Below are 27,721 nucleotides of genomic sequence, written 5' to 3'. Positions count from 1 at the left end.
CATTTTGACCTTATTCTCAGCCACTTTAGTCTTGTTTATATTATATTGACATTGTTACACTTAAGCTTTATCACAGCACACAGTTTCCATACAGAAATATTGTCAAATGTACAGCTCATTCATTTCTTTATATTACATGCAGTTCAACACAAATGCACAGTTTAATTCAAATTTACTCTGTAGGTACTACAGTTTATAGAAAAAGTGTCACACAGTCATAATTCATCGAGTAACATTTGGCTGAATTGTTTACACATTATCCATGTTTTCTTTTTAGGAGGAAAAGTTAACAAAAGAGGTGTATAACCTGAAAGCAAGTCATTAAGTCTCTGTGAAGTGTCTCACATTGGGTGTAATTTAACAAGAATATAGATTTTACATTTTTTTGTTGTTGTTTTGAAAACAACAGCCCAAGGTGTTGAACAGTAAATAAATATATAAATATATAAATATATTCCTGTAATGATGATAAGAAAACATCTTCCTCATGTCTTCAATTCAATTCAATTTTATTTGTATAGCCCAAAATCACAACAACAGTCGTCTCGATGGGCTTCGAAGTAAAACATGAACTCAAAAGGATCACGAATACAAAGAGTTCAATAGGAATATAGTAAAATGAACTACCGGTAACAAACTGACTAAGCTATACTGGCATCCCTGCTCTTAGACCCCCCTTCCTCCTCCCTTCAGCTAGTTGTACCCAGCGCATGGGTGAAGGCGTTCAACTTGGACTCACTCCTTTTTTTTTCTAAAAATCTCAAAACCTACATCTTCAGACATGCACATCAATTAATCAATGAATTTATCATTTCACTGTCTTTTGCAATCATGTGAATTTAACTCTTGTCTTATTCCTGTATTTGTGTTTTTTTGTCTTGTTTTTTACTTGTCTGGCGACCTTGAGTGCCCAGAAAGGCACCATATAAATAAAATGTATTAATATTATTATTCTAAAACATCCATTTTTGTATATTGTCAGACAAGTATACCTAAATTTCTGAATTTGTCAAGTACAGAGAACATTTTTTTTTTCCAGTTTGTTTTGAAGCTGGAGCAGCTTTCATTTTCCTGGATCTGACATACTCACCAAATCGATTTTTTTACATCAGACAAACAAACAATTAGTTGTGTAGCTACAATGCCGGATCCAAGTGCAATTATACAGGCAGTGGAGGTTAAATTGCTTAAACTTTTTTATACATGACACCCATTAACTCTATTTGTGTCCATTATGGCAACAAAATGTAGATTAAACCATTCTCTAATAGCGCTACTTTGCCATGTAAAAGCGCTTTAATTGTGTTAGCCTCATAAAATAAATGAATCAGAGTCATATCCTGTTTATAGGACCCATGAACAACCAAAAAGGAGTCATATTAGATGTGTTGTGTTGGGGATGATCACATTCTTAATTTGCTCTGTTCTGTTGATGTAAGTGGACACAACAGAGCGCTGATATATGGTCATGTCTGATCCTCTGCGTTGACGTTGAGCGCTTCTGTAGATGGCGCTCACCTTCCTTTTAAAGTACTGTCCAGAGAAGACATACAGCAGAGGGTTTAGAGTGCTGTTGAAAAACGCCAGATATCCTGAAACCTGTCTCCCAACATCCAGTGTGTGAAACCACGTCCCACTCAGCACGTCAACATCACACAGGGAATCAAGGAAGGTGAACACCTGGAGTGGACCCCAGCACAGTAGAAACAGTAGCGTGACTGCGTAAACCAGTCCTGTTGCCTTTGTATCGCTGGAGTTGGAAGAGCCTGCCCTTTCCTCCCTCTTAGCCAAAGCCTTGATTATATTCCAGTTGCAGAAAACAATGACCAGAACAGGGAGTACAAAGCCAGCCACATTCATGACAGTCTGATGGGCGAGCTTCCAGGGGCTGCCGTGAGAGTAGTCTAAAACACAGGATATTGTCCCATATTCCTCAATAAACTTCACCTTTCTGTGAACTATGTACGGTGTGCTCAGGAGGAGCGCCAGCAGCCATAGGATGACACAGATTATTTTAGCATAAAGTGTCCGCCTGAGAAGTCTGGCCTTCATGGTTTTCACAAGAGCTAAATAGCGGTCAATGCTGATCATCACCAGGGTGTAGATGCTGGTGTAGAAATTCATGATGATGATGGAGTTGACTATCTTGCATAAGGCGTCTCCATACGGCCAGTTGAATCTGTTTATGATGTTCATGGCCCAAAAAGGGAGGCAGCAGAGGAGAGCAAAGTCCGCCAGGGCCAGATTACTCAGATAGATCTCTGCCACAGTCAGCCGATCCCTGTAAGCTGCAAAAACAGCCAGAACGAAGCTGTTGAAGAACAGGCCAAGTAAGGAAAACGTGAAGACCAAGGGGGGAATAAAGGCAATTTCCCATTCGGTAGAGACTGGAGACACTGATGGTTCAAACGAAGGGAGAACGCTGCTGTTTTCAGGCCACCACGACTGGGTTACTGTGATATTTAGCTCCATAGCCTAGAAATAAAAGAATATTACATAAATCATAAGTGTAAAAGTAATTTTTAGCTTTTCTTTGGTATAACTTCTTTACAGTTAAAAGTTATGGCTTAGAAGTGAGCAAAAATTACTTGAAATCATCGCTTTAACTACATTAGACATCCGTTTGGCATCTTTAGCTTATAAATAAGTTTAACATCAGTTGTTTCTTGAGCTTCAGATAATGAAAATAAATATTGTAATATAAAAATCTTACCATATTTTCATGAAAATGATCCTCAGTTGGTAAAAACTTAAATGGTCACAGACATGCGGGCTGACTCCAAGACCTGAAACACTGAAGATCTGGTAAAACTGCGGTGAGCCACTGACTGTTTATCCTCCTGCATTCTTCCACCCTTTGGCTATGAAGTTCAATATATCAGCTTGTTTAATAAGGAGTCAAAATTGTTCTATGCTTATGACACAGAAGCTGAAGCTGAAACTGCCAGATGTTTCAAGAACTCTTAAAGAAAAAGTGTTGAATAACAGAGAGGAACAAAAGCAATTTCGTTTTATTAAAATTTGCATTCTTGTACCTCGGAAAGTATTCATTTACGTTCAGACTAAGTTTGTTACAAGTTTATAACTTTACTACTATAAAAGCTCTTATTTTTCTATTGAAATTTAATTAAACAAGATTGGTTTATTTGAAATGGGTTTCTGAAAGGGTTATCATTGTTACTATCCTAACACTGCAGTTTCTTATAAAAAACACATAGCCTTTTTAGAAAGTCTGAAATAAGGACCCTTCAGTCTTAGAAAAGAGACGAATAACAGAAAGAATCAAGCAGGAAAATTAATGATTGCAGTTTCCCACATGGACAATAAACATTATTCAGTTTGGAATTCTCCAGACTTTCATATTAAAGCAGTAAAAGTGCCCCTAGAAGTTATTTTAGGAAAGTTAAATTATACTATCAAAAATTATGTTATGAGATATAGAAATATCTCCACAAAAATATCAATTTTTTTATAAATGATCACTTGCTTTCCTGAAGTTTCATACGTTATTTTACTCAACAGAGATTTGCTTTTTGCCACAAAGAAAGTGGTGTTAATAGGAACTAAAATGTTTGCCTCTAGGGATCGTCACATATAGTAGTTTCCACTTGATTTGAGGTCAGGTTTATGGTGGGTTAACTGCTATTTTACCTAAAAACATTACACTGAACTGCACTCCCACACATTGATTTACAGTGATTTACAGCATCTGGTCACAGTCGGTCCTTCAAGCACTGACCAGGCCTGGCCCAGCCCTAATCCCAGCTTCATCGTTTGGGTGTGTCCAGAATAGTTGTGCACAAAGCAAAGGGTAGATTTTATTTCAGTTGGCTGCTTCTTTTTTATCTTTTTTTTTAGTGCATGCAAGAACCAGTCTCAACACATGAGGTCAGTCAAGAAACTCCACATTTCAGGAAACATCTCTTTGTGCTGAAAAAAAAGAGTTGTGACGTTTACAAGAACAAATAGAGATGCTGTTCAACAGATCACTGCAGTAACAGCTACACTGGTTGTTATTGCTTCATAGAGAAAACACAAACATTCATCATTAACTTTGTTAATATTAGCACGTACAGCTTCTGTTACGTTGAAAAGCTCATTGAGGACAGAGCATCATCCTATTGTGGTGAAGCTTTTATTTAGCATTCGTCATCATGTTTATTTTACAAACCATGTACCAGCTTACAAGTAGCATAAACACACACAGGTTCCTGTTTTAGATGTGGTCTACTAAACAAAACAGTCACCAATATTAGTCTGCTTTAACAAAGTAGGATTTTATGTAACAAAATTATGTAGATATTAAACATAAAGATGAACTTATTTGCTCAGCAACTAAAAAAACTCTTATAAAAAACAATCAAATCCTTAAATAGTTCTTCTTTTGCAGCTATTAGTCATTGGCTCACTCTGGAGTCTGGTCTTATCTTCGGGTTTCAGTGTGTGCTGCACAAGACTGGGAATCAGTAAATCATCAGGGCACCCTGGAGCTGTAGAGTAAATGTGAGCAAAGGCTAAACAATCTAGATATGATCTTCTAGAGTTCACTGCTAGCTGAACAATAAATAAAGATGCTATCAGCTTTCACATTCGACTCAAATGAAAAACAACACAGTTTCCTCCTTTTTCCAAATATGGTTAAAAAAATGCTCACTTGATGCTTAAGCTATCTATTAAGTCATGTTGATCAGGACAGAATTGGCTTTTGTGCTTAAAGTAAATAAACACAACTGTTAGGATTCTGTTCTTGCTATTTCCCTATTTCATTGTACATGTCATGACATTTCCTTCTGCGTCTACATTAAATGCTTCCTTGCTGCCAAATACAGGAAGGGTGTTCCTGCAGCCAAGGTAAACAGATGGATGGATTCTTGTGTCAGAACACAATCAGAGGGTAAGTGACCCAACGGGTCAAGCAAGATCGGAAATTGAGCACAACAAGAGGGTTTGGAATGGAACACTGTGTTACTTTCATTTTACTGGTACTTAAACCAATTATACTGATGTGGCAGCCAAAGGAGACGTAATATTTGATATGGTCCAATATTTTTAACACCAAAGCTGACTCAATTAAGGGTAGATATGTCGTATATAACCTCAAAAAGGGTTAGAATAATGCATATAAGTTATCTCATATTTGCTTTTATGCATTAGCTAGCTATATAGGTAATATGATCATGCATGCAGAAGTTTGTTTCACAGGAAGGTGAAGGTGAAACTCTTGGGAGGAGACCGCCTTTTTTGGCATCTTCCCAGCATCAGCACGAGAACTATCTGTTATCTGTGTCAAGACCGGAATCGAGAGCCTCTCTTTGTCAGTTCTCTGTGAAAAAAGATTTTGCAGTTCCAGAGATAATGTGGGTCGACTGTGAAAAGACGGACAAGTTGCACTGCAGCTGTGTTATATCTGTTTCCCCTCCTTAGAGCTCAATAATTATGTCGTTCGGGCTCACTGAGCTATCTAAGATTTAGATATTTTCTGCAGGTTTCCTGCGTGTCCCTTGCAGATTTGCCCAATGTCGGCTGCAGACAGCTCCTATCCACCCCATATCCACCCTGTTACATCCATAAGGGAACAGCTTCCATTTCAGAAAATGGAAAACAGTGACAGCTGAAGTACATGAATAGTATCATTTCTCAATTGTCCCCTCGGAGAAATATGAGAGAGCTGCTTTAAGGTATGAAAGTGGCCAAACAAGTTTTATTTGTGGATGACCTAGTCAAACTCCCCAGAGCTTCAACTCTCGCTAGGTGTCCACTAGGCATGCAACAACACTTGACATAAACCCAAATTGTCCGGTATGTCCTCCACGGTTCAATACCCATTACAAACGATATGTTTTTTTTTTTTAAAGCAACTGACAAATATTTTAATAACAGCGGCAGGTACATTGCATCATTACATTCCTAGTCTCCAAAAAGCTTTGGAGACTTCTCCATAATCGTCTAATCCATAATAGGTCAAATCCAAAATGTAAGTTTTTGGACGTTTTAAGGCTGTAAATCCCCTTTTTATTTAGTTTTATACCCTTTTTTAGACTTCAAAGACTACAGATGAACCAGTTGCGTAGCTATGAGTCACAGAAGTTTAGTAATGGACTAGGGGAGCAAAGGTTTGATACCACACAGACAAGCAAAGGAAGCCAAGTGCCACATTTCTGGTAGACATTTCCGGGGCTTAGTGGAATCAAAGCATCTGGGCTTAAGGGAGACAAACATAATCATAATACATCTGATATGTGCTATACATGTTTTGGTTAAACTGAGTTAAAATGTTAGGGGTGAACTGAACCATGCTAAATTTGTTTCCTGAGCATAACATAACTATAACCATGAGTCTGTTGATTTTGATGCAGAGAACTATCTCAAGGCCCTCACCTTTAAACCTCAAATAGAAAAACTCAAACTCAAACTTGGCTTTTTCTTCCGTAACAAGTTGTGTTTTTCTTTTGAAGTAAAATCGTCTTGTTGCTGCAACTTTTTTTATCTGTGCTGGATTATGGTAATATTCTTTATATGAATGCCTCATCTTCATGTCTCAAAAAGGTTGACACCATGTATCATGTTTCCCTGAGGTTCAATACCAACTGTAGATCCATGACGCACCATTGTGACTTGTATTCAAGAGTACAATGGCCTTCTCTGGCCACTAGGAGGCAGGGACATCGGTACACTTTTATTTACAAGGCCTTGCTCGGATTACTGTCATAAGTTAATTGTTCATTGTTCATTGTTCATTGTTCTACATTTGTTCTATAATCACAAGGAGAAGTCTGGAATCTTGCTTCTTAAGATCTAAAGACCAGTTGTTGCTTTCTGTTCCATTTGCTCGCACAGAGCTGGGGAAAAAAGCTTTTGTCCACTCTGCTCCTTTTGCTTGGAATATGCTGCAGAAAGACTGGAAACTAACTGAACTGGTTTCTTTAAATGTTTTTAAGAACAGGCTCAAAGCATCAGAGACTGAAACAATAATGTGCAACTGCTTTTTCAGATGTATGTGGTCTTAATAATGTTTGTTTTTAGGTATTTTTTGTGTTGAAATGTGCTGCCTCTTGGCCAGGACTCCCTTGGAAAAGAGGTTTTTAATCTCAATGGGACTTTCCCGGTTAAATAAAGGTTAAATAAAATAAAAAATAAAAATCTTGATGTCTTCAAAAGAGGAAATTGTAATTGGAGCTGTTGCTGGAAAAAACATCATGGCAATCTAATTCTTTACCATCTGTATGTTCATAGCAGGGATGCAGTGCTGTTAAAATAAATCTATTAACAACTCTCTACAATTGTGCTTGATAATTCTTTTTTTAAGGATTATAGGCACGTAAAGAGACACTGTACTAAAAAAGAAAACAAGAAAAAAATATGACATTTTTGACTGTTTTTGATACTAAAACCTTATATATATATATGCGTGTGTATTTATACATACATGTATGTGTAACCCCCAAGCTGGAGGAGTGGCTACAACAGATCCCTGGCAAGACCTCAGACCTGTCAGTCCAGAAAAGCGCAGTGCTAGGAACAGCTCAGATACTGTGCAGGACCCTCAAGCTCCCAGGCCTCTGGTAGAGGACCTGAGCTTGTGTGAAAAACCACCCACGGAGGGTTAGAGGGGCGTTTTTGTTTTTTTATATATTTGGTTTTTCTTGTTTGCATTTTTTCAAAGTTCCAATTTGTTTTTGTCAAGTTTTAAATGACTCATCAGTTTTTTGTCACCAACTTGCTCTTGGTTTCTCAAAAAACACAGTTTTGACAAGCACAGCAATCCAACTGTGAGGGTTTTACCACTTTGGTGTCCCTCCACAGCATGTGATTGTTTCAATTTTGATCAAATTTTTTCTTGCAAAAAAAAAAGTACATTGAACACTTGAGAAATGACATATAGTTAGAAAAAACACAAGGATTGAACATCCAGAACTGAAACTAAAACCACATTAAAACAGAGTCATAGGATGTTTAGTTTGAGCTTATAAAGGGATGACCAGGATTCAGTTCAGATGAATGTTTAAACACATTGAGGTCCCAGTGTTGCGTCATGTGTTACATCATGAAAAATTTGCTGGGTTCTTGTTGCACTCAGAGGTGGAAGCTGTTTAGTCTAGTTTTCTAATGTAACCACTGATTCCCCAGCTTATAACAACATGTGTTTATATAGCATAAACAGAACCAATTTTTCTTGTTACTCACCTTGAGATTAGGTGTAAGGAGCTGCTCGGTACCATGAGTCTTGTGTTGAAAGAAAGGAGTCTGGACAGTGTTACCCATCAGGCTGAAGCAGGGTTTTATTGTACAATAAATGACAGGTTCTGTGCTATTTTCCAGAAGGACCAACTCAAAAAAATGAAATAAGTCAAAAAAGCAACAGTTAGAATTTATATTTAGAATTTACTGAACTTTTGTTTCTGAACATAAAGTAGTAAATGGCAGGGAGTCTGAAAAACAGACAAAAATACGTCAAATGAAACCAAACAGTAGACGTTTTATTATTTGTGGCTGGGTTGAGGTTTCATGTCTGCCTCCATGTCTTGTTTCTTATGACTACTTTCAGCCCTATAGAACGTGTTTTGAAGTCTGATATGCTGTTTGCAGTGGCTTCTCTCCAGTTTGACAGTTACCGGGGATGGATCTTCCACACAGCCTGCAATAAGTCAACACTGTGCCATTGTATATTTGTGTGGAGAGAAACCATATAATGACAGGGCTGATGCGTCATTCTTACCACAAAAACATGGTATGTTTATGTGTCACCGCTGGAAAATCTTCGACAACTCTATTTTCTAACTTTGTGAGCAAGTGACTAAATCCCAGAAAACACTTAGGCAGTCATTTCTACTGTTAAACAGATTTTTGTGGTTATTTTTACAATACAAACACATGCACAAACGGTCTGCTATGATGCACAGTTTTCTATCGTCTAATCCATAATACGTCAAATCCACAAAGTAAGTTTTTGGACGTTTTAAGGCTGTAAAACCCCTTTTTACTTAGTTTTATACCTTAGACAGATTTTATATCTTAGACAGACATGAACATTTTCACATTTTCTCTCTTTTAAACTCTCAAAGTTCAAACCTTTATAGAAAAAGAAGTCATGTATTATAGAATTAAAAACAAAGATCTGAACAAAATCAAATATTTGTTACTCTGTCAAACTAAACTCATTCTTTACAGGAGATATGGCAACGAGGAGATTGATTGGCAGGGCCTACAGCCAATCAGGATGCAGAACATTGCACTGTCTTTCAAAATTGCACTGCACTCATTAGCAGCTGAATAGCTCAGTTGGTTAAAGAGCCTATATCATGCAAAAAATCTTTTTTAGCTTTTAAGTATATTATAATGTTCATTCCTTACAAAAAACAACCCTAAAACAATACTTTGATGCATTCACATATTTCTGAGTATTCCTCTAAAAACCTGCGCTCTGAGCACCAGCCCATCCCAACCCACAAAAACGAATGGGTTCTCACGTTGTGATGTAGATAAGTGAGGGACTCCCCCCACCCCCCTCCAGGAAGGGTTCCATGGGGCCCAATGAGCTTCATTGGTGGGTGACAACCCTTTGCACTACTGCCTTACAATGTAGCCACAAGAAGGCCCAAGTCTGTGTCTCCCTGTGCCGCTCCCCAGCCCAGATAAAACACAAGGTTGTGTCAGGAGGAGCATCTGGTGTAAACATCTGTGACAAACTCCTGTGTAAATCAGTAAAAGCTGATGGTGACCCATAAAGAGATGTGCCGAAAGGTAAATAATTTGCAAAATTGCACTAAACAAATTGCCATAAACACTGGTGAACCCCAATTTAGTTAAGGGCCTCTGTACAACATTTCATGGAAATGACCCTGTGTTGATTCAAACATATAACAATTTTATTTTTTACAAAATTTAATGAAAATATATTATAGATCCATGTGGAGGGTTTTTTTGTTGTCAAAGTGTATGAAAGCTGTTAACATAGTGTATTTGTATGTACTGGCATCCCATAAAAGTACATCAACAGCTTTAAAGTGTCCCAACAAGTGAGATATACATGTGGATCATATATAACTGAATAAATTATTGAAAACAATATATATTTATATTTTAGCTTATACTGCAAGGAAATCTCTTTTCCCATTGCAAGACAGAATATTTCTACATTTTATTTCTCATTTCGACATTGATATACACTTAAAAGAATACTTGTGTACTGCACATCACACGAACAGAATCTAAAAGGCTGTAGATTCTAAATATGAGCAAAGCATTTGAATGGAGGAGATATTTACAGAAAAACAATTGCAGAACTCTCATTTTCCTTCATTAGTCTGTAAGGTGAGTGCAATCTTCCAGAGTGAGTTCTAGACCAAACTCTTGAGCGTTGAAGACACGTTTGACCGTGTGGACTCGGTCAATCTTCTTTTGTTGCGCCACTGCTTTGACAATTCCTGAACTTTTTTCCTAAAGTTTTTTCCAACAACAACATAAAGGATGGGGTTCAAGACGCTGTTGAAAAAGCCCATGTAGGTGAAGAATTGGTTGCAGATATCTAAGGCAGTTTCAAGATTACAACCTGTGAGGATGTGAGCTTTTAAGAGGAGATCCAACATGGTGGCCAAATGAAATGGGACCCAGCAGAAGAGGAAGACGAGGAGGACAACCAACACCAAGATGGTTGCTTTCTGTTCTGTTTTCTCAGCGTTGATTCTGTCGATTGCTTGTTTTTTTAAAGCACAAATTATCCTCCAAGTGCAGAATGAAATGACTGAAATGGGAAGGAGGAAGCTGAGAAAGATGAGTGCACCATTATAAAAAAGCTCTATGGTTTGGCTTGGGTAGGCAAGATAGCACGCATGAACACCATACAGTGGAAAATATTCCACCTCCCGAAAAATAAACGCAGGTATGCTCAGGAGCAAGCCAAAGCCCCATGTTATCACACAGCTTAGTTTTGCATACTTCGGCCTACGCAGTCTTCCATGAGACAAACCATGCACCAGGGCTATGTAGCGATCTATGCTAACCAAAACAAGGAAGTACGTACTGCAGTAAACGTTAATTTTAATGCCAACATTGACCGCCTTGCACATGAATTGGCCAAAAGGCCAATTGAAACTATTGGCAATGTTGACCACCCAGAACGGCAAACAGCAAACCAGGATGAGATCCGCAGCAGCCAGGTTGCCCAGGAAGATCTCTGCCACTGTGCAGGGCTTGTTGTGAAAGCAGAACACTGTCAGGACAAATAGATTAAGCAGTATTCCCAGAGCACAGATGATGGAGATGTATGCAGGCCCATGGGCGTAGACCCAACTCCAGGCTTCTGCTTCTTGACAGCCAGTGCTGTTGGTGCTATTCTGGAGTCCATCCAACACTGCAATGCTGAGGTTTTGGAAACTGTAAAGAATTACAAAAAAATAGTTCAAATATCAGTAGGGTGAATAGTAAAACTCACATTTTCCAACATTCTTCTACTGAAATAGGTTATATTTTTGGTCTACATGGAAAAATGTTTAAAAAACATACTTTTATCTCACTAAAGTATTTTATTCTTAAAGTTTTTGCCACAAAGGGGGTGAAAAAATATTACTGCTGTATTTGGAATAAGCAATCCTTGCAATCCTTGCATGCTAGCAGCACACACACAGCAAATACACACCACTCACAGAGGGACTCCGGAGTGGGGGGCTTTGCGGCTTGGCAGCGGTGGATCCCCCCACACTGGTGACCTCCTATTTTACCTGCAGCACACACACAGCACTCCCACACCTCCATACATGGGTGGGGTCGGGGGGGGGCGGCCGGTCTTCACCCGCCTGGTCCTCTCGGGGCGGCCGGGCTTATGGGTGTCCTGTCGGCTGCGGGGGGGGTCGGGCATGCGGCGCTGGGGGTCGGCCGGCTGGGGGGGGGGGGTTGCTGCTTGGCGGCGGGGGTAGGGAGGGTAACCAGATGATTGTGAGTATGTGTGTGTGAGTGCATGGGTAGGACCGACCTGGGGGCTGGCTCGCTGGGACCCTCTGGGGCTTTCCCTCCCCATCACAGAGAGGGGAGGGCACTGAGAGGGTTGGGGAGGGGGGGTCAGATATTATGGCGGGGGGGGGGGGGTAGTGCGTAGGGTTTTAGGGGGGTGGCTGTGGCTGTGGGTGCGTGGCGATCCCTGGGTTGCTAAGGTCGCGGGCCTGGGCTGGCTTGCGGGGACGGGGCGCCGGTCGGGTGGTGGCCGGCTCTTGGGTTCCGGGGGCCCTGGCTTCGTCCCTGGCCTTTGTCTCGGTGTCCGGCGCCTGGTGGCCCCCATGGCTGCCGCCTGGTACGGCTAAGCGCTCCTGTCTTGTGGCCTGGGGGCCGGACACTGGGTTCGCTTGTGCCTCTGGGCATTGGGGGGGCCCCTGTAGGGGGGCCCTCTCTGTGCCTGGCTGGTGGGATGGGCGGTCCCCTCCTCCTCCCCTCCCGGGCTGCCTGGGTCCGGATGCTGGGGGGGCTTCTGGCCTGGGGGGCTCTCCTCCCCTCTCCTGGTCTGGCTGGTCTGGCTGGGTAGGATCTGGCTCCCTTTATGAACACACGGTTCACGTCGGCAGCATGCATGTATCTCCACCCCCACGTGCACGTGCACACTCCACACTCCACACTGCTCCCTGTCTGCTTCATCCCTCCTCCTTACCTACAGTGTATTGATGGACAGTTTTTTTTTCTCGCTCATCTTAGTGTCAGATTTTCACCTTTGATGTAACATCCGTCTTTCCAGCAGATCCGGTATAATTGTTACAGCTTAAATTAATAACTTATTCAAATCAGTGCTTGTATCCCCCACCTTTTCACCTTTCTTCCCTTTACTCTCTTCCACCCTCCCCTCACATTCTTCCCCTCTCCCTCCCCACACACACTAAATGTAACAAATAAATAAAAAATAATACGACAAAAAGGGGTTTATACAAATCTACACTCTAGTTTCTTGAAGCTATATAACCTCTTTTTGTGATAGTAAAACCTGTCCAACACAAAAAGCCTTCAGCTCTAATCTGTTTGCTCAGCTGTTGGACAGAACAAGTTAAAAAAAAAAAAAAAAAAAAAAAAAAAAAGGAATAAGCAATCCTAAAAACTAAAAGTCCCACTCCAATGAAAATCATGTTTTTGTCATGTACTTGTGGCATTTTTATTATAAAAGAGAACAACTGTAATAAAAAATAATCATCTCATTTTTGCATTTCTGAGTATGTCCCCTTCTAAATTGCTGTCAAACTGTTGTGCTAATGTCACAACAGCCCATTAGCACATGCACATTGCATAAGCTTCCTGATCTGCCCCTTCCAGCGGAAACAAGCTCAGGTGCGGGAGAAGAGAAGATGGCACATTGACCCATTCCCCGCATGCATGTAAAGTGCGTCCTTGGCTGGGTTTTGTTTTTGGCCGCTTGTATTTAAAATTAAAATTAAAGTCCCATTAGCTGTCACGCACTTAGTTGCTTGAAATGTCTTCTCTGCATTTGTGTTCTCTCTCTGACAGGATTGCTGTTCCCCCAGAGAGGGTAAAAACAAAAACAAGAATAAAATCAGGGGACCGTTTTTATTTCTTTTGTTTAATAAGAAAAATATCAAAGTTTAGTTCGAGCAGCTTGCTCCCCATCTCGCAGAGTGTCTCTGTCTAGGCTGCCAGCTCGTCTCCTGAGAGCCGGCAACGCAGCTTAACCCTAACCAGTAATCCTAAACTTAACCCTTCCTCTGGGTCAGTGCAGACAGGAAAAAGTTCAGCACTGGTCACTTTCTTTCTAGCATTTCATTTTATTTGCTGTGAAGTGAATTCAACAATCTGCATGTGCTAGCATCAAATCAGTTGGGAGCCACAGCCAGTGCTGCTCGCTGTTGCCATGTAGTTCAAAGCTATTTTCATGGGCTCATCAAAGTTCTTTCGTGTTTAATTTTATTTAACAGCAGGGTCTGGCTACTCAGCTTAGCATAAGTGTTCATGCCCATGTAGCAGAGATTTTGGAAACAGAGGCTTCCGATAGACATGAAATATGGCTTCTTAAGACATTCATGTTGTGGGATTTTGGTTAAAGACTTCATAGTTTTAATTAACCAACCAGGAAACACACCATCAGTGGCCTTGTGGAAGAGTGTATGCCATGTGACTGGAATGTTGTGAGTTCAAACCCAGGCTTTGTCATACTAAAGACTTTTAAAATGGGACCCAATGCTTTCCTGCTTGACACTCAGCATAAAGGGTTTGGATTAGGGGGTTAAACCTCCAAATGGTTCCTTAGCGCAGCTGTGTCTGCAGTTCACTGCTCCTTCATGGGTCAAATGTGGAGAACAAATTTCACACACCTAGATGTGGGACAGATACTGGGACTTTACCTTTAATACACCACTAGGGGACTTTAAAGATGATCTTTTTTAAAGGCATCATCGACAAATCAGACCACATTCTCATTCATTCAACCGTTTATTTCCTCTCAGGGTCACGGGGCTGCCGGAGCCTATCCCGGCCACTTGTGGGCGAAGGCAGGGGACAGCAGGTAACCAGTCTATCACAGGGTAGAGTGTCCACAATCACACACTCACACCTAGGGACAATTTAGGTTGACCAATTAACCTATGAAGCATGTTTTTGGACGGTGGGAGGAAGTCAGAGTCCCCAGAGAAAAAATGCAAACACCACACAGAAAGGTCCCCCAACCAGGACTTGAACCAGGGCCTTCTTGCTGTGAGCCAAGAGCGCTAACCACTACGCCACCGTGCAGCCCAGACCATGTTCTTTTGACAGTTTTATCAATCAATATTTCAAGATGTAATGGAAATGTAATATTTGGGGATTTTACTAAGATGAGAGGTCAAAATGTTTAGGTCTTACTAGAGCTACATCACATCTCAAACCAGGCATGTGGGTTTCAAAGGGCCATAAGGGGGGCTTGAGCATCTGCCCTTTTTGCCTCATAATAGAAAGTGCCCTGATGCCCTCTGCATATTGCATTAACATCAATAAATTTTGGTTAGCGATAAAATAAATAACTCTGGCCACAACCCCCCCATAATCTATTTATTGCTGTGTGCCAATTTGAGCTCTGCTTAGGCCTATGCATCTTTAAAAACAAATAGATTAGATTGTATTTATTTATATTTATTTTCTGTTTAAGCATCAATTATTCCAGGAGCATTTGTGAAATTCTTGTTGCAAATTGTATTTTCCTCGTATTTAATGTCTAGAAAGTCAATGACTTTGGCTGGTTTCAGTTTTGTGAAGCAGGAATGAGATTGGCACTTCCTAGCCAATCACAGGGCTGATAGTTAAAACACTCTTGTTCACTTGGGTAAACCTGAACTGGCTGCTCAGTGCATTACTCTATGATTGCAAAATAATCTGAATAACAAGAAAATTGGTCTTATTTTGAAGTGTTTGTTTACCCTTTTAAACTCAACTTTGTGACCAACTTGTTTTAATTGTTTTGAAATCAACATGTGTTTGTCTTCAAAGTGTCTTCCTCTGTCAAACCGGTTTTCTTTTGTGGTTACAGTTGACATCCAGAATAGAAAATGACTTTATTAATTTGAAAAAAATTACCAATGACAACTTCCTGATAGTCATTGCCCCCTGAGGCTGAGTGTATTGACTGCCGATTCCTTTCATTCTCTTAAATACACGGTGTATTTAGATTTTATGATATTACTTAAGTTTTACAATTCGATGTACATGAATTTTAAAAAGCTTCTTTTGCTGGTATACAAAAAAAAAAATTGAATGACCAATCTATAAATCTCTGAATTTTGCAGAGAGTCATCTTTATTTCAAGGAAAGACAAACTGATTGTACAAATATTTACAACTTGCTAATTCTTGTTGTTCTGGATCTACAGGTGAAAATTAGACTTCGTAGGAAAAAAGTGGGGGAATTGAAAAAAATGTAATGTAAATGTTTAACCTATTCACGACACATGTCACTATTATGGACTCTATTTAATTTAGCATCACCTTGAATCGAATCGACACTAATTAATATTTGTTTAAATAGTTGGAAATGAATCCATACATAAGGGTTAAGCATCAATAGTCTTTTGATTGTTACAAAAAAAAACACAAGTTGCCATAAAATGAAAAACTCAAGATTTAAGTCAACAGAAGCTCTCAAACTACATGAAAAAGAGTAGTTCCTGAATAGTTTGTCACTGTGAGGAAAATTACAGTTAAAGCTATTTGAGCTTTGTATAGCCCAGGAGTCAGCCATGAGCCACAAATAATCCCACATACCTTTATGATCTGTGTTTGAATCATCAGCTTCTTTATATTCCACTGCCAAAGAACAAGCTCTGATTTGTGGACGGATCTTGCGTTTGTCAGATGCGAGGAGATCATTCTCATTCAGATGTTGGTTTATACTGCTTAATTTATCAGACAATGTTTGGTCCATAGAGTAATCAAAGTGTCACAGATTTTAAACCATTTACAGGAGGTGTACTTATAAACTATTTTCCAAGTACAAAAATGTCCTTTTTCTATATACCTTTGGTGTCACATCCAGAAACAATCGGATTAAGTATTATCAGACCATGCAGATCCTACATACAACTCTCTTTCCACTATATTTAAGACAAGCTGAACCAGTAACTGACAAACACCAAAGCCTGTGTTCCTAGAAAGAGTTCACAATACTTTAAACAAATTATTAAAAACAGAACTGTCATACATACCTTGTGGGCTGAAAAGTCATTTTCCTGCTTGTGTCCAGATGTGAAACGCTCAGATTCTCCTGCACACCGTTTCCAGTCAGCTGTCTTACTCTGCTGTGCCTCTGGTAAGAATCACTCTCCTTCAGGAAAGAGCAATTAGAGTGATGTCAGCCAAAAAGGCAAGGCAAGGCAAAGCAAGTTTATACTTTGATCAGCAAGTTCCCCAACTGCCTCCTCCATCTGCGTGGGGGAAGTTTCCGCATGTGCTGGGCTATATATTTTAATCTTTAAATTCTGTTGCTTTGTTGTTTTCAGAACTTAAATCTGTTTGGACATATATAGTAATAAAACTTTAAGTGGATTTTTAGACAGCCATTAAACGGGTCCAAACAGGTTTTGGTCACAGCTGCATAAATTTGTGTTATATTATGGGACACATTTGCATGATAAGGAAATCTTTGAAGGGTATCCTGATTGTGATATAACCTTAAAGCTGCGTTCAACAACATATGATGTGCGTTCAAGGGCACGCTAAACACGGATTCCTGAAGTGCATTTAGCCCATGCTGTTCAGACTGGACAAGTAGGGAGCAACATCTGCTTCTTTTCCTTTGTCTACTTTTGACCAGCGCACGTCCGTCACCTCCAGTTGAAAAAGGGGCTTGGTGCAAAATAGTAAAAATTGTTAAAATCTCGCAACTCTTGCAGGCTTTTCCTTTTACAGCTCCATTCCGATATAGGAAAGACTTGGTGTCATATAATTGTGGCCGAGCACAATCAGCAGTTATCCATTTCTACTCCATGATCACTTTTTAAATGCGTAGCACTTCATTAAATAAAAAGGGGCGCCTTTCATAAATCATTACCAAATCTCAGTCTTCGATTTGTCAAAGTTCGACCTGGTTTAACGTTCTCAATCAATGGCCGCATGTCTTGTATGTATAGCCCATAAAAAGTCGAAGAAACATGCCTAGCTACACGTTAATGTGAGAGTTTTTAATGCAGAAGCATTTTGATAAACTTTTCATTCGAAGTGACTTCTTAGAAATGCGTTGCTGAGGGCGGTGTGAACGCAACTACACATACAAGTTAGTTTAGGGATGCAAAAAGAAATTTGTAAATCCCGCTTTGATTAGATTAAGTTTTTGCTTTCACATTGCTCTTTTAAAAAGGAACCTGAACATAAAACAATTCCAAAAGCTGCTCAGTATGACTCGGAAAAAAAGCTTAAACCAGGCAGAAAAGCAGATGAGAAGATGCTCTCTCCCCTTTCTTGCCACATACTAAAATCCACCTGAACACTCCCCACTGTAATAAATGCCAGCTAGACAATTTCCAGATACTTTTTGTCAATAATAACAGTAGTCTGTTTCCAGCTCAGAAAGTCTCTAAGTGAAAAATGTAAGGACCTTTCATGCATTTTTTATAGCTTTCCATATATACATAATCAATATTTACCACAAGAGCATCATCCATACAGGAAATGTATAATGCTTACTGTCTGGATGCCTTTCATACCAAAGTTTCCATCCTCTGCATTCCATTGCTCAGGAATAAAGCCCTGTTTTGAATCTCCTTTATCACATTTCAGGAAGCTTCACGAATGTTCCATCCTCATTCAAATAAGCATCACACTGTATCTGTAGATACTTGAGGCTTGTAACACATTTTGTTATGACACAAAGATGCAGAAATTCCTGCACTCTGATTTGATCGTAAATGATTGTATGTTTCTGAATTATTTATTGAATTCAAGAAATAATGCTGATCATTATTTATATCACTAACTGCAGCATTTAGTGTCTCAGAAGTGTCTAACACTCATTGACAGCTTGTGGGAAATATGAAACCCTGGCTTGTTTTCCAGCTACCGTGCCTTTTATGAAGCACAACATGTGTGCGAAAAAGGAGCACAGCCATTTTTAAGACTAAGAATTCTAAAATGTTGATCCTGCCTAGTTTTACTTTAAATAAACATTTAGCTGTTAAAACATCAAGAATACATAAGATTTCAATCTTTTTTGTCTGTTTTGTTTGATTTTTTAACTAATGTGAATGAAAAATACAGCCATAAACTGGTGATAAATCACGACTGGTTGGGCACAAGAAAGTGTTGCTTTAAAATATGTCCGTTTGTTGGGATGTACTAGAACCAAATTGTAGTGTGGTGGGATGATAAATTGAGCTTGTGAAGTAACAGTCTGATCAGACCATAACATTTATTCACAGTTTATTTTTCTGTTAACAGATTAATTGCAGCTGGATGTTCTGCGTCAAAAGGAAATACCCTACAGGTCAGACAAATTCGTAATTGCGTTTTTAAAATCTAAAGCTATGTTCACACCGCCCTCAGCAACGTGATTCAAGTGACCACTTTCAATGAAAAGTATGTAAACGTGTGAAAATGCGCTAAGCAAATTTTTTAGACTGTTTTCTGGATCCATGTACAAAATGTGTGACCATTAAAAATGTGTTGAATGTTAAACTACGTCAATTTTGACAAATCAGATTTGGTGATGATGACTGTCTTTTTTTCATTTACGGAAGTGCCAACTGCTTGAATATTGATTCTGGATGATAAATTAATAATTGCGGTTAATGCCCAGCTGGAATTATATGACATTCAGTCTTTCATATAGAGCTGTGAAAGAAAAGGACTGGAACAAGATTCGCAAGATTTCAACATTTCACACTTAGCCTCTTCCAACTGTATATAGGGGACATGTCCTGGTAAACAGTAGAAAAAGAAAAAGTCCCTCCCTGCTTGTCCAGTATGAACACCACGGGCCGCTACATTCACGTTCAAGACTGCATGTTTAACCTATTGAACGTGCGTCACATACTCGGTGTGAACTTATCTTCAAAGTTGAGGTTTTGTCCATATTTAGTCGTACCTTAACCTGCCTGAAGAGTTAAAAGTACAAAAGTGCATTAATGCATTCCTGCAAATCTCAAAGGATGGAGTTTCTACAAAGAGGGTTCTGCATACATTTTGCTTGGTTTCCCTCATTGCAGGCTGATACAGTTTTATCACAGTCCATGGCTAACTGATTTAATTCCCAAAAGAATTACAAAAGTCAGTGAAACCTAATAATCACGGATGAGTCTGAATCTCTTTTGGTAAATGTTATGATGAGTCTTACTGTACGTTCCTCATTATCATGAGTCAGAGTTTTTATATTTGTTTAAACTCATAGAGCCACGGGATTGTGCATTTTGCAATCCTCCAAATTGCAACATCTTTCTCTGGTTGTAGTTTTGTTGATGACCAGCAGGACCCTCGAAGCTGCTCTCCGCTGTCTTGTTTAATGTTAACATGGCCAGGTTCTTCATTGTTGCACAACAGACAGAGAGAGAGAAAAAAAAGCAGTAAATCAGGCGATGTATTTATCATCCTTTGCCGCTGTAATGATACAGGATCATTCCCCCCACGTTTGACGTCAGGTCTAACCCTCCGGTCTTTTCCTAAGCCAAACCTAATCTTCCACACTAATTTAATTTACAATACGCTGCACACCAGCTGCATTTTGAAGCCTCTGATTCCAAGCTCATTTCTGAAGGTTTTATTTGTTTCAGATTTATAACAAACAATTTGGTAGTTTGAGGGACGTTTGGATTCAACCAAACACATGATGTCTATGAAGTTTGCATTTTAAGTGAAAAATAGGGAAATGTCATTTGGAAAAGACATCCGTGGCTTACAAAACGATAAATGACAAATGATGTGGTGTTTCATGATCTTATGATCCGCTTGCGGTGCTTGAGTGCTTGAGTGAGTATGAGGAAGCACATGGAATAAAAAATCTTTTTATAGTTCATGATGCAGAAATATTTTCAAACCAACACCTCATGAAGGGCTTTACCTTGAAGCTAAGCGGTTCTATAAAAAACTAACTGCTATGTTTCAAAGGAAGTGCTGTAATCTAGTTTGTGAGCAGTGGCTTCACAGTGACCTGCCACAGGTGGATCCCTGAAGGTAAAGTCAGACACTTAGCAATTGATCATATCTATTTGGTGCTTGAGCCATTCTATACAATATCCCTCCATTAGTGCCTTCGATGGACTAAAGCTGTTTGTCTGTTATACAGTCTAATCACAGCAAAGCAATAAGGGCTACTGGTGTTGGAGCAACACAATTTATATTGTTCTTTTCTCTTTTTTACCTTTGAAAATTTTTAATTATAAATCAGAACTTGTTGTGGTTTAAATTTTGTTATCATTTCAACGTCCCTGATACTATATATGGGCTGTTGTAAGTTTGTACTACCTCCTGGCTGGTAGCACTAAAAGCAGTTTCACAGAGAATACAACAATCACAACCTTAAGATAAGGTTTTATTCACATTGTGAAGTAACTATTTTAAGGCAAATGTTCTGACTCTGGGGGATTTTTACAGTTTAAAAGAATATGGACTTGTTCAAGTGAGAAATTCTGTTTGAAAAGGTGAAGAATGATGGGAAATTTAGACCTTCATTGAGTGTGATTGTTTTCACCGTGCACGTTTGCGAGCAGTCTAAACTTCCCGGATGCCACCTTATATTATCACAGCCCCTAGTATGGGAGATGGATTGCCTGAAGCATAAACTTTACCAGAACAAAAACATAAAAAAAAATAAAAAAAATTTCCACTCCATGTTTTCCTAAAAGATTGGACTTTTTTCACATACATCTTGCTGTACTTCATGACTGTGGAGGTCTGGGACTTGTCCTCTTCTGTCCTATTTTTTAGGGCACTGGACTTTAAAGAACAAAGCTGAAGGAGATCCTTGCTTGAGCAGGAAAATGTCTTGTAGATTAATCTTTATAGTCAATTTTCCCTGAGGCACAGGGCCCTTTGCTTTGCTTCTTTTTTTTTAATTTGTTCAATAGTAAATCTACAATCACATCAAAGTGAACTTCCACACCAGCCCAAAGAAAGTATTCAGAAAAAATCTACTCAGCTCCAGTGGGATTCTGCAGACCTCACTTGTGTTGCACTCAAGTTGCAACACAAGTGAGGTCAACGTCTGAACCAGGTTACTCATTCTCTTCCTTCACTGGGACACCTGTGTCTGCCTTTAAAAAAAGTTATTTTTGACAACCTGGAGGCAAACAGCACAGTGGATCTTTCATTCAGTAACATAAAGAAAGATTGTTCTGAACGAGAAGTCACATTTCTGAATGAATACACACTGGCTGCTGCAATGCTGTTGGAGAATTGAGTCGGAAAGTATGTTGCAACGTTTAACTTCTGCAAAGTAAGACAGCTGTATTAAAAGGCATAAATATTGTTTCCAAATATTTAAGTGCGTCCATGTCAGCTACCTAGAAAAGCTGTTCATTTTCTATGACAAAAAGTTTGATAAAAACAACTTTTCTCAGTTGTTTTATGAGAGTAAAGGCTCTTTCTGTCCAGAAATAGCTTTTAGCCATGAAAAGCTTTTTCCAACATTTCTAAACGGTAACAAACCACGACCAAATGAAACTTTTTGGAGAGGGGTTTTAGTTTTTATCCACTGTGGGTTTCTATTTCAAACTGAAATGTTAGATTGGGTAATGAAGGACTCAACAAACAATGGTGCGGTTTGCTTCTGTGGTTAAAATTCAGAATTATAAAAAAATGCACACCAGCCACAAAATTAACTAAAACATTTTTATACCCCATAAAAATGTGTGTATTAGATGCTGTAAGTTGAATTTGTCAGGTGGGGAGGGCTGGGGAGCATGAAGGACCCAAAATGCAGAGGCGGGAGCACATAGTTCCTGGCCAAGGGATTTATTAACTTAACAAAAAGCGCTGCTAAGCAGGGAAACAAAAACCAAAACTCACTGTGGGCATAGCATGATAAACAGGGCAGAAGACGTACGTGGAAGAGACATTAATGACATTAATGGACCAGCACAAGAAGAAGGCAGAGACAAGACTTATATACAGACAGGGCAGACAAGACACAGGTGAACATGATCAGGACAGATTGGGACAAAGGAAGTAAAACTCAAGAACATGACAAGACAGGAAACCTTTCAAAATAAAACAGGAAACAGAACTCAAACATGACATAGAGCAAAATGGAAAGCAAAAACCAATACAAAAGAAACTCCAACCATGACAGAATTGTCTTTTTAAAAGAACACTTTTGTAATTGTCACTTAAAGACCAACTCCAATCATCTTTTGATATATTTTAAAAGTGTTCCCAGTGGTCTTTTAATTAGGATTATACAGTTTTTAGGCAAAACAAAGGAAAACCCTGTGTAGTTTTCTCTTTGTTTCAACATTGAAGCTATCCAGCAGTACAGTTTTGCGCCAGAAGTCAATTTATTGGAAGATGTGGAAAACCAAGTCGCACACAGATCTAGTCATCTACAAGTAGATAGATCAGAGTCAAGCAGAGCAGGGAACTTGTGGCCCACCCAAGCTTATTATCTACGTCACAAAATGCTCTTTTCAAACAGCATTGTTTCATCTGCACCTGATTTACAATCTGAACAAAGAAATACTCAGAAAAGCAAATCCAGGCTTTATTTTCTTTACATATGACACCCATCATCAGAAAAATGCCACAGGAACATGTTAAAAACACCAAAAACACACATTTAATTGGAATGGATCTTTATATCAGTGAACCTTATATTTCTGAATTAAAGCAGGGGTTTTTTTCGTTTCTTTTTTCTTTATTTACAGGTACTAATACATTAATATTTTCTGTTGGTATTTATTTTTTCTAGTTTCTGGGGTAGAAAAAGAATGTCTCAAATTTTTACCAGTTAGTGGAAAAAAAATATTCTGAGTCAAATTGAGTAACTGTTTGTCAGACTTGATGACTGACAGAAAAAAACAGGATTTGAATGTGGCTTTAGAGAAGAATGCCCTGGAATGCGGAAGTTTAAGCACCAGATGGTGAGAAAGATATATTGCATGTTTAGACTTTTTACTTCATTTTTTTCCATCTTATTGCTTTTGATTACATTTATAGACTGCGCTGCATTTATTTTATCTTTCTATGAATCTTTACTATTTAACAACAACAACTAGCACATATAGTTGAAAAAATGTTAGTGGACTTGAGCCGTAATGGTCCAACAGGAATAAATAATTCAGACCTTTCTGACCACAGGCCAGGCTGTGGGTTACATTGGAATGACTTGAGCCGAAACCTCAGCATGTGGGGAAAGTATTTTCAGCAATGAGTCCAGAATTGGTCCTCTGAATTGAGTTGTGGTGTAAGTGTGTAGCGAGAACAGGGAGTATTCTGTGTTTGTTCTCATATTTCCACAGTCATGGTACTTTATCCTAAGTCTATGTTGGTCCCACTAAGAGGGATTTACTGAAGATTTCCTGCAGAACTTTGACGTGAGGAAGATGGACTGGCCCAAAGCCTTCTTGATCTCATCTATACTCTAATCACGTGGGACAGGCTGTAAAGTCAAAGAGATGAAACAATTCTAGGTCATAGCAGTCGATATTTACTTACAAATTTTAAATCAATGGCCTTACTTGTTGCTTTTTAATCATCATTAATGTTTTTAAAAAAAACAAAAGGTCATATTTGTGACATTTGAAATGAGATGATCTTTAATAAGGAGAGATATCAGGAAAGCAAATAAAGACTTGTTTGTGTAACAGAATAATGTGCATGTACTGAGTCCATCATTGTTGGCGGTTCGACAGCTAATGACATCTTGCCTGGTTGGGATGAACTCGGATGAACAAATGTATAAAACCCAGAGCCTGAACCTGGTTTGAAGAAAGGCAAGAAATGAATCTTAAGAAAGAAAAACATCATTGTTGTTTTCTTTTTAAGTATTTTTTTCTGCTTTGGAATAATCAAATCAATTAAGTTTTCCAATAGCATAATAACTTAAGTTTAAGAAAATATGTCCAGGATGTTTGTTTTTGCAGTCCTTGCCGTCTAATTAAATAAAACCATGTAGGGTGCAAATTATGAAAAAAATACATACAAATTACAAAAAACGGACAATAAATTATCATTCAATCTATCACTGTATTTATGTAGCATTTTCATCAACATGCTGTCGAACCCTTAACCCCTTGTGCTGTCTTAGATGACCCCACCCTTGCATTGACGTGTTCTCCCTACCATGACAAAGGTGGATAAAGGTGGAGAGGATTTCATGTAATCCATGGACACCAGTGAAGATCACAAATCATTGAAGAAAAAAGGTTCAGTGCACTGTCTAGTGGGTCTAGATGACCCAACTCCCAATGTTACAGTGCCTAGGATAGCACAAGGGTTACAAAGACATTAGTTAAAACAATAAAAAGTCATAAGACACATCAGATTAAAAGCAACAACAGTAAAAAATGTAAAACAAAAAGCAAGTAAATTGAGAACAAATTAGGTATTTTACAAGGATAAGTTGGCTTTAATCCTGATATTAGCTGTCCTCATTATTATAAACACAGCTTGCATTATTTTGAATTTAATCTTTTGAAAAATTCCACACTTAGTCCCATTTCTGGCTTGATTTACAGTTTACATGGTTAGAAAGTATTAGTAATGAAAGCCAGAGAGTATTGCACTGTCTGTTGCTATTAGTGACGTCTCCGTGATCTTTTGTGAGGTACCTTAAAATGTCTGGACAAGAGGGCGGAGAAGCCTGCGTTCTTCAAAAATACTCATTTCCTGTCTCTCCCTCCCTGTCTTTCAGTGTTTCTTTCCAGACCATAACTCCATTAGCCCGTTCTTATCCTGCCCCTTTTATGTGTCTCCCAAAAGATTTGACACAACGGGATGCAGGAGCTCATATGTAGTTGAGAAATTGCTTTCACAGCTGTTGCGGACAATTGAGGCCTATGAAAGCAGGAGTAAGTGAAGGTCCCCAGGACGCTGCTCCAAATCAAACCATAAGCTCTGAAGCTGGGAGTACTCCCGGGTATGAGCTAATGTCTGAAACCACTAATACAACTTTGATGAGCAGTGTGATATACCACAAATGAACCTGCAATGGAGCACAAAACCATTTGGTTGATGATGAAAAATTCAACAGTTGCACCACAGATGTTCCTGCTGGAGTGTGAGCTGACCACCCATGCTCATCTAATTTTTTTTGCTGCTGTAAATACAAACTGTAATTTGAGTTGTTCCCTATTTTCTTTGTCAGATAGAAGAAGGTCTTTCACAACAGAATACAAGATAGTTGTATCAGTAAAGGACAGCTTATCTAAACAGCGGCCTTAGCCAAAAGACAAACTATTTGCTGGCAGATTCTGACTTTTGCTAACTTTTTGGAATTCTGAAGATATTGGAAAATCCACCATGTATGGCAGAAGAAACCCATTTCTGACAGCTCGCCAAAGTTTGCATTTCTGTCTGAGTGTTTATAGTTTGGAGTATAACAAGGTGGGAGGTGAAGTAAGTGAAAGAAGGTTACATGGCAAGGAGAGAATATACCACCGTTTAGCAATCACAGCGTTGAAATGGTTTCAATCTTCAAATAAATATTTTGGAAGTCTTACTAAATTTAACTTTCCCCATCTGGTATTCATATTTATCAGTTTGACTTAATCCAAACCAAACAGGCTAAATATTTAGATGTCCCACAGCTGCACTTTTATGACAACAAAATAATGACATACCCAAATGGAAAAAATAAAAAAAAATAAAACAACAAAAACAAAGTTTCTTATAAATAGATAAGACAAACAGACCCATTAATTGGGGCCCTTGTCTGTTGTGTGACTTCACATGTGGCAGCTTGTCTAACAGGACAGGCCTCATCTCTTCCTGGTTTATGTTGTTATTATCATGTAATAATTTCATTTTTGAGAACATCGTATCTGTTTGCAGATGGCAGCCTTCAGGAATCATTCAGAAAATTGCAATTCTAATGAGGGTTTAGGTCAGATCATGGAGCTGCATGCTCTAATGTACAGATAAAGTCATTAAGCTGTTATCTGATCCTTTTCCAGGTTCGGTAAAAGTAAAAGGACATTTGTTGAAAACAGGTTCCAAGTACTCTAACTGTACACAGCACTTGTCTTGTTTACAAAGTTTTTTTTCATTAAATTTTTTAGGAAAGATACCATTAAACATTTGCCAATTGGCCTTCACAGCGATAAACAAGTGTTGCTGTTGCATCATGTTGGTGCTTTGCAACATCCTGGAGCGTAAACAGCATAAAACATTATGGTCCAGCATGCAAACAACTCTGAGTGTTATTTTACCAAAACTAGGCAGAATGACATAAATGCTGTGTAACCACTTCATTTGTGTCACCACTTTTTTTTTTTTTTTAGTCTTTAGGATATTTGATAAAAACTGAGCTCTGCACTTTCATTTTCCATTACATGAAATTGTTGAGACATTTGCTATTTAAAGGGTTTCTTAGATTTATAAATGGTTCTGTTTCCACATGTTACACTGTGCTCCCTAGACACTCCAACAACAGAGCAGCAACCTATTCCCTGGCAGAAGCATGAGGACACACCCATTTATGCTTGGAGGCACTGTATTAACTATTAAACGTTTGTATATTATGGTTTGGAGTATTCATATCATATCAGCTCATAGTTATGCATTCATTATAAAGTCACCATACGTTTTTGTGTACTTTGTGCCCTTTTGCATAAACACATTTATGCATCTGTTTATGCACGTTCTCTTCATTCGGCGTGGTTTGGAAAAACGTTTAAAACTGAAAGCACATAAATAACTGTAATGTGACGACTTTATACTTTGATTTGCACATTCTCAATACACACATAGGACTCTTGAAGTAGGAAAGCTATGATAAAAGAAATATGGAGCCCTCTGCTGGAGACTTGACTGTCTGACAGTTTTAAATTTAAAGCAAACTTTTTTTATTGTGGAAAATGTTTTCCTTTAATTTTGAACTAAATTTAAATATGTGATTAGAACTTGTTTTAGATGAAAACCAAAGATTTTTTTTAAATGCAAAACTACTGAAAGTAGTTCCAGAATTATAGTATTCATTACGGCATTTATCTGAGACAGCAAAAATCAGTATTTATCAACTATTTGGTTGGTTCTTGTTTTTTTTAATCCCATTCTGACTTTTATTTATTGTTGATGTTGTTGTTGTTGTTTTTTCCTTTAGAGTGTCATCTTTTGTCAGCGTCTCTATA

The 27,721-nt window shown here is 38.7% G+C and overlaps 2 protein-coding genes across 3 annotated transcripts; both read right to left on the bottom strand.

Moving 5' to 3' along the window:
• Window positions 1-806: 806 nt before the first annotated feature.
• LOC101161019 (B2 bradykinin receptor-like) lies at window positions 807-2,809 on the bottom strand. Its single transcript, XM_004082470.4, has 2 exons — window positions 2,714-2,809; window positions 807-2,475 (listed from the first exon to the last, which is right to left on the bottom strand). The coding sequence occupies exons 1-2, from the start codon at window positions 2,714-2,716 to the stop codon at window positions 1,375-1,377; spliced, it is 1,104 nt and encodes a 367-aa protein (XP_004082518.2). The 5' UTR covers window positions 2,717-2,809; the 3' UTR covers window positions 807-1,374.
• A 5,445-nt stretch (window positions 2,810-8,254) lies between these two features.
• Window positions 8,255-22,510, bottom strand: LOC101160775 (B2 bradykinin receptor). 2 transcript variants are annotated; one of them, XM_011490216.3, is made up of 4 exons: window positions 22,443-22,510; window positions 19,777-19,960; window positions 16,655-16,773; window positions 8,255-11,373 (listed from the first exon to the last, which is right to left on the bottom strand). In XM_011490216.3, the coding sequence occupies exons 3-4, from the start codon at window positions 16,672-16,674 to the stop codon at window positions 10,338-10,340; spliced, it is 1,056 nt and encodes a 351-aa protein (XP_011488518.1). In that variant the 5' UTR covers window positions 16,675-16,773; window positions 19,777-19,960; window positions 22,443-22,510; the 3' UTR covers window positions 8,255-10,337. The 2 variants fall into 2 exon arrangements, with proteins under 2 accessions (XP_011488518.1, XP_023807695.1); XM_023951927.1 differs by lacking the exons at window positions 19,777-19,960; window positions 22,443-22,510 and having other exon boundaries at window positions 16,655-16,809.
• Window positions 22,511-27,721: the final 5,211 nt, after the last annotated feature.

This window comes from Oryzias latipes, chromosome 22, assembly GCF_002234675.1.
Source record: "Oryzias latipes chromosome 22, ASM223467v1".
Lineage (NCBI taxonomy): Eukaryota > Metazoa > Chordata > Actinopteri > Beloniformes > Adrianichthyidae > Oryzias > Oryzias latipes.
This window is presented reverse-complemented; position numbering and strand designations above follow the sequence as displayed.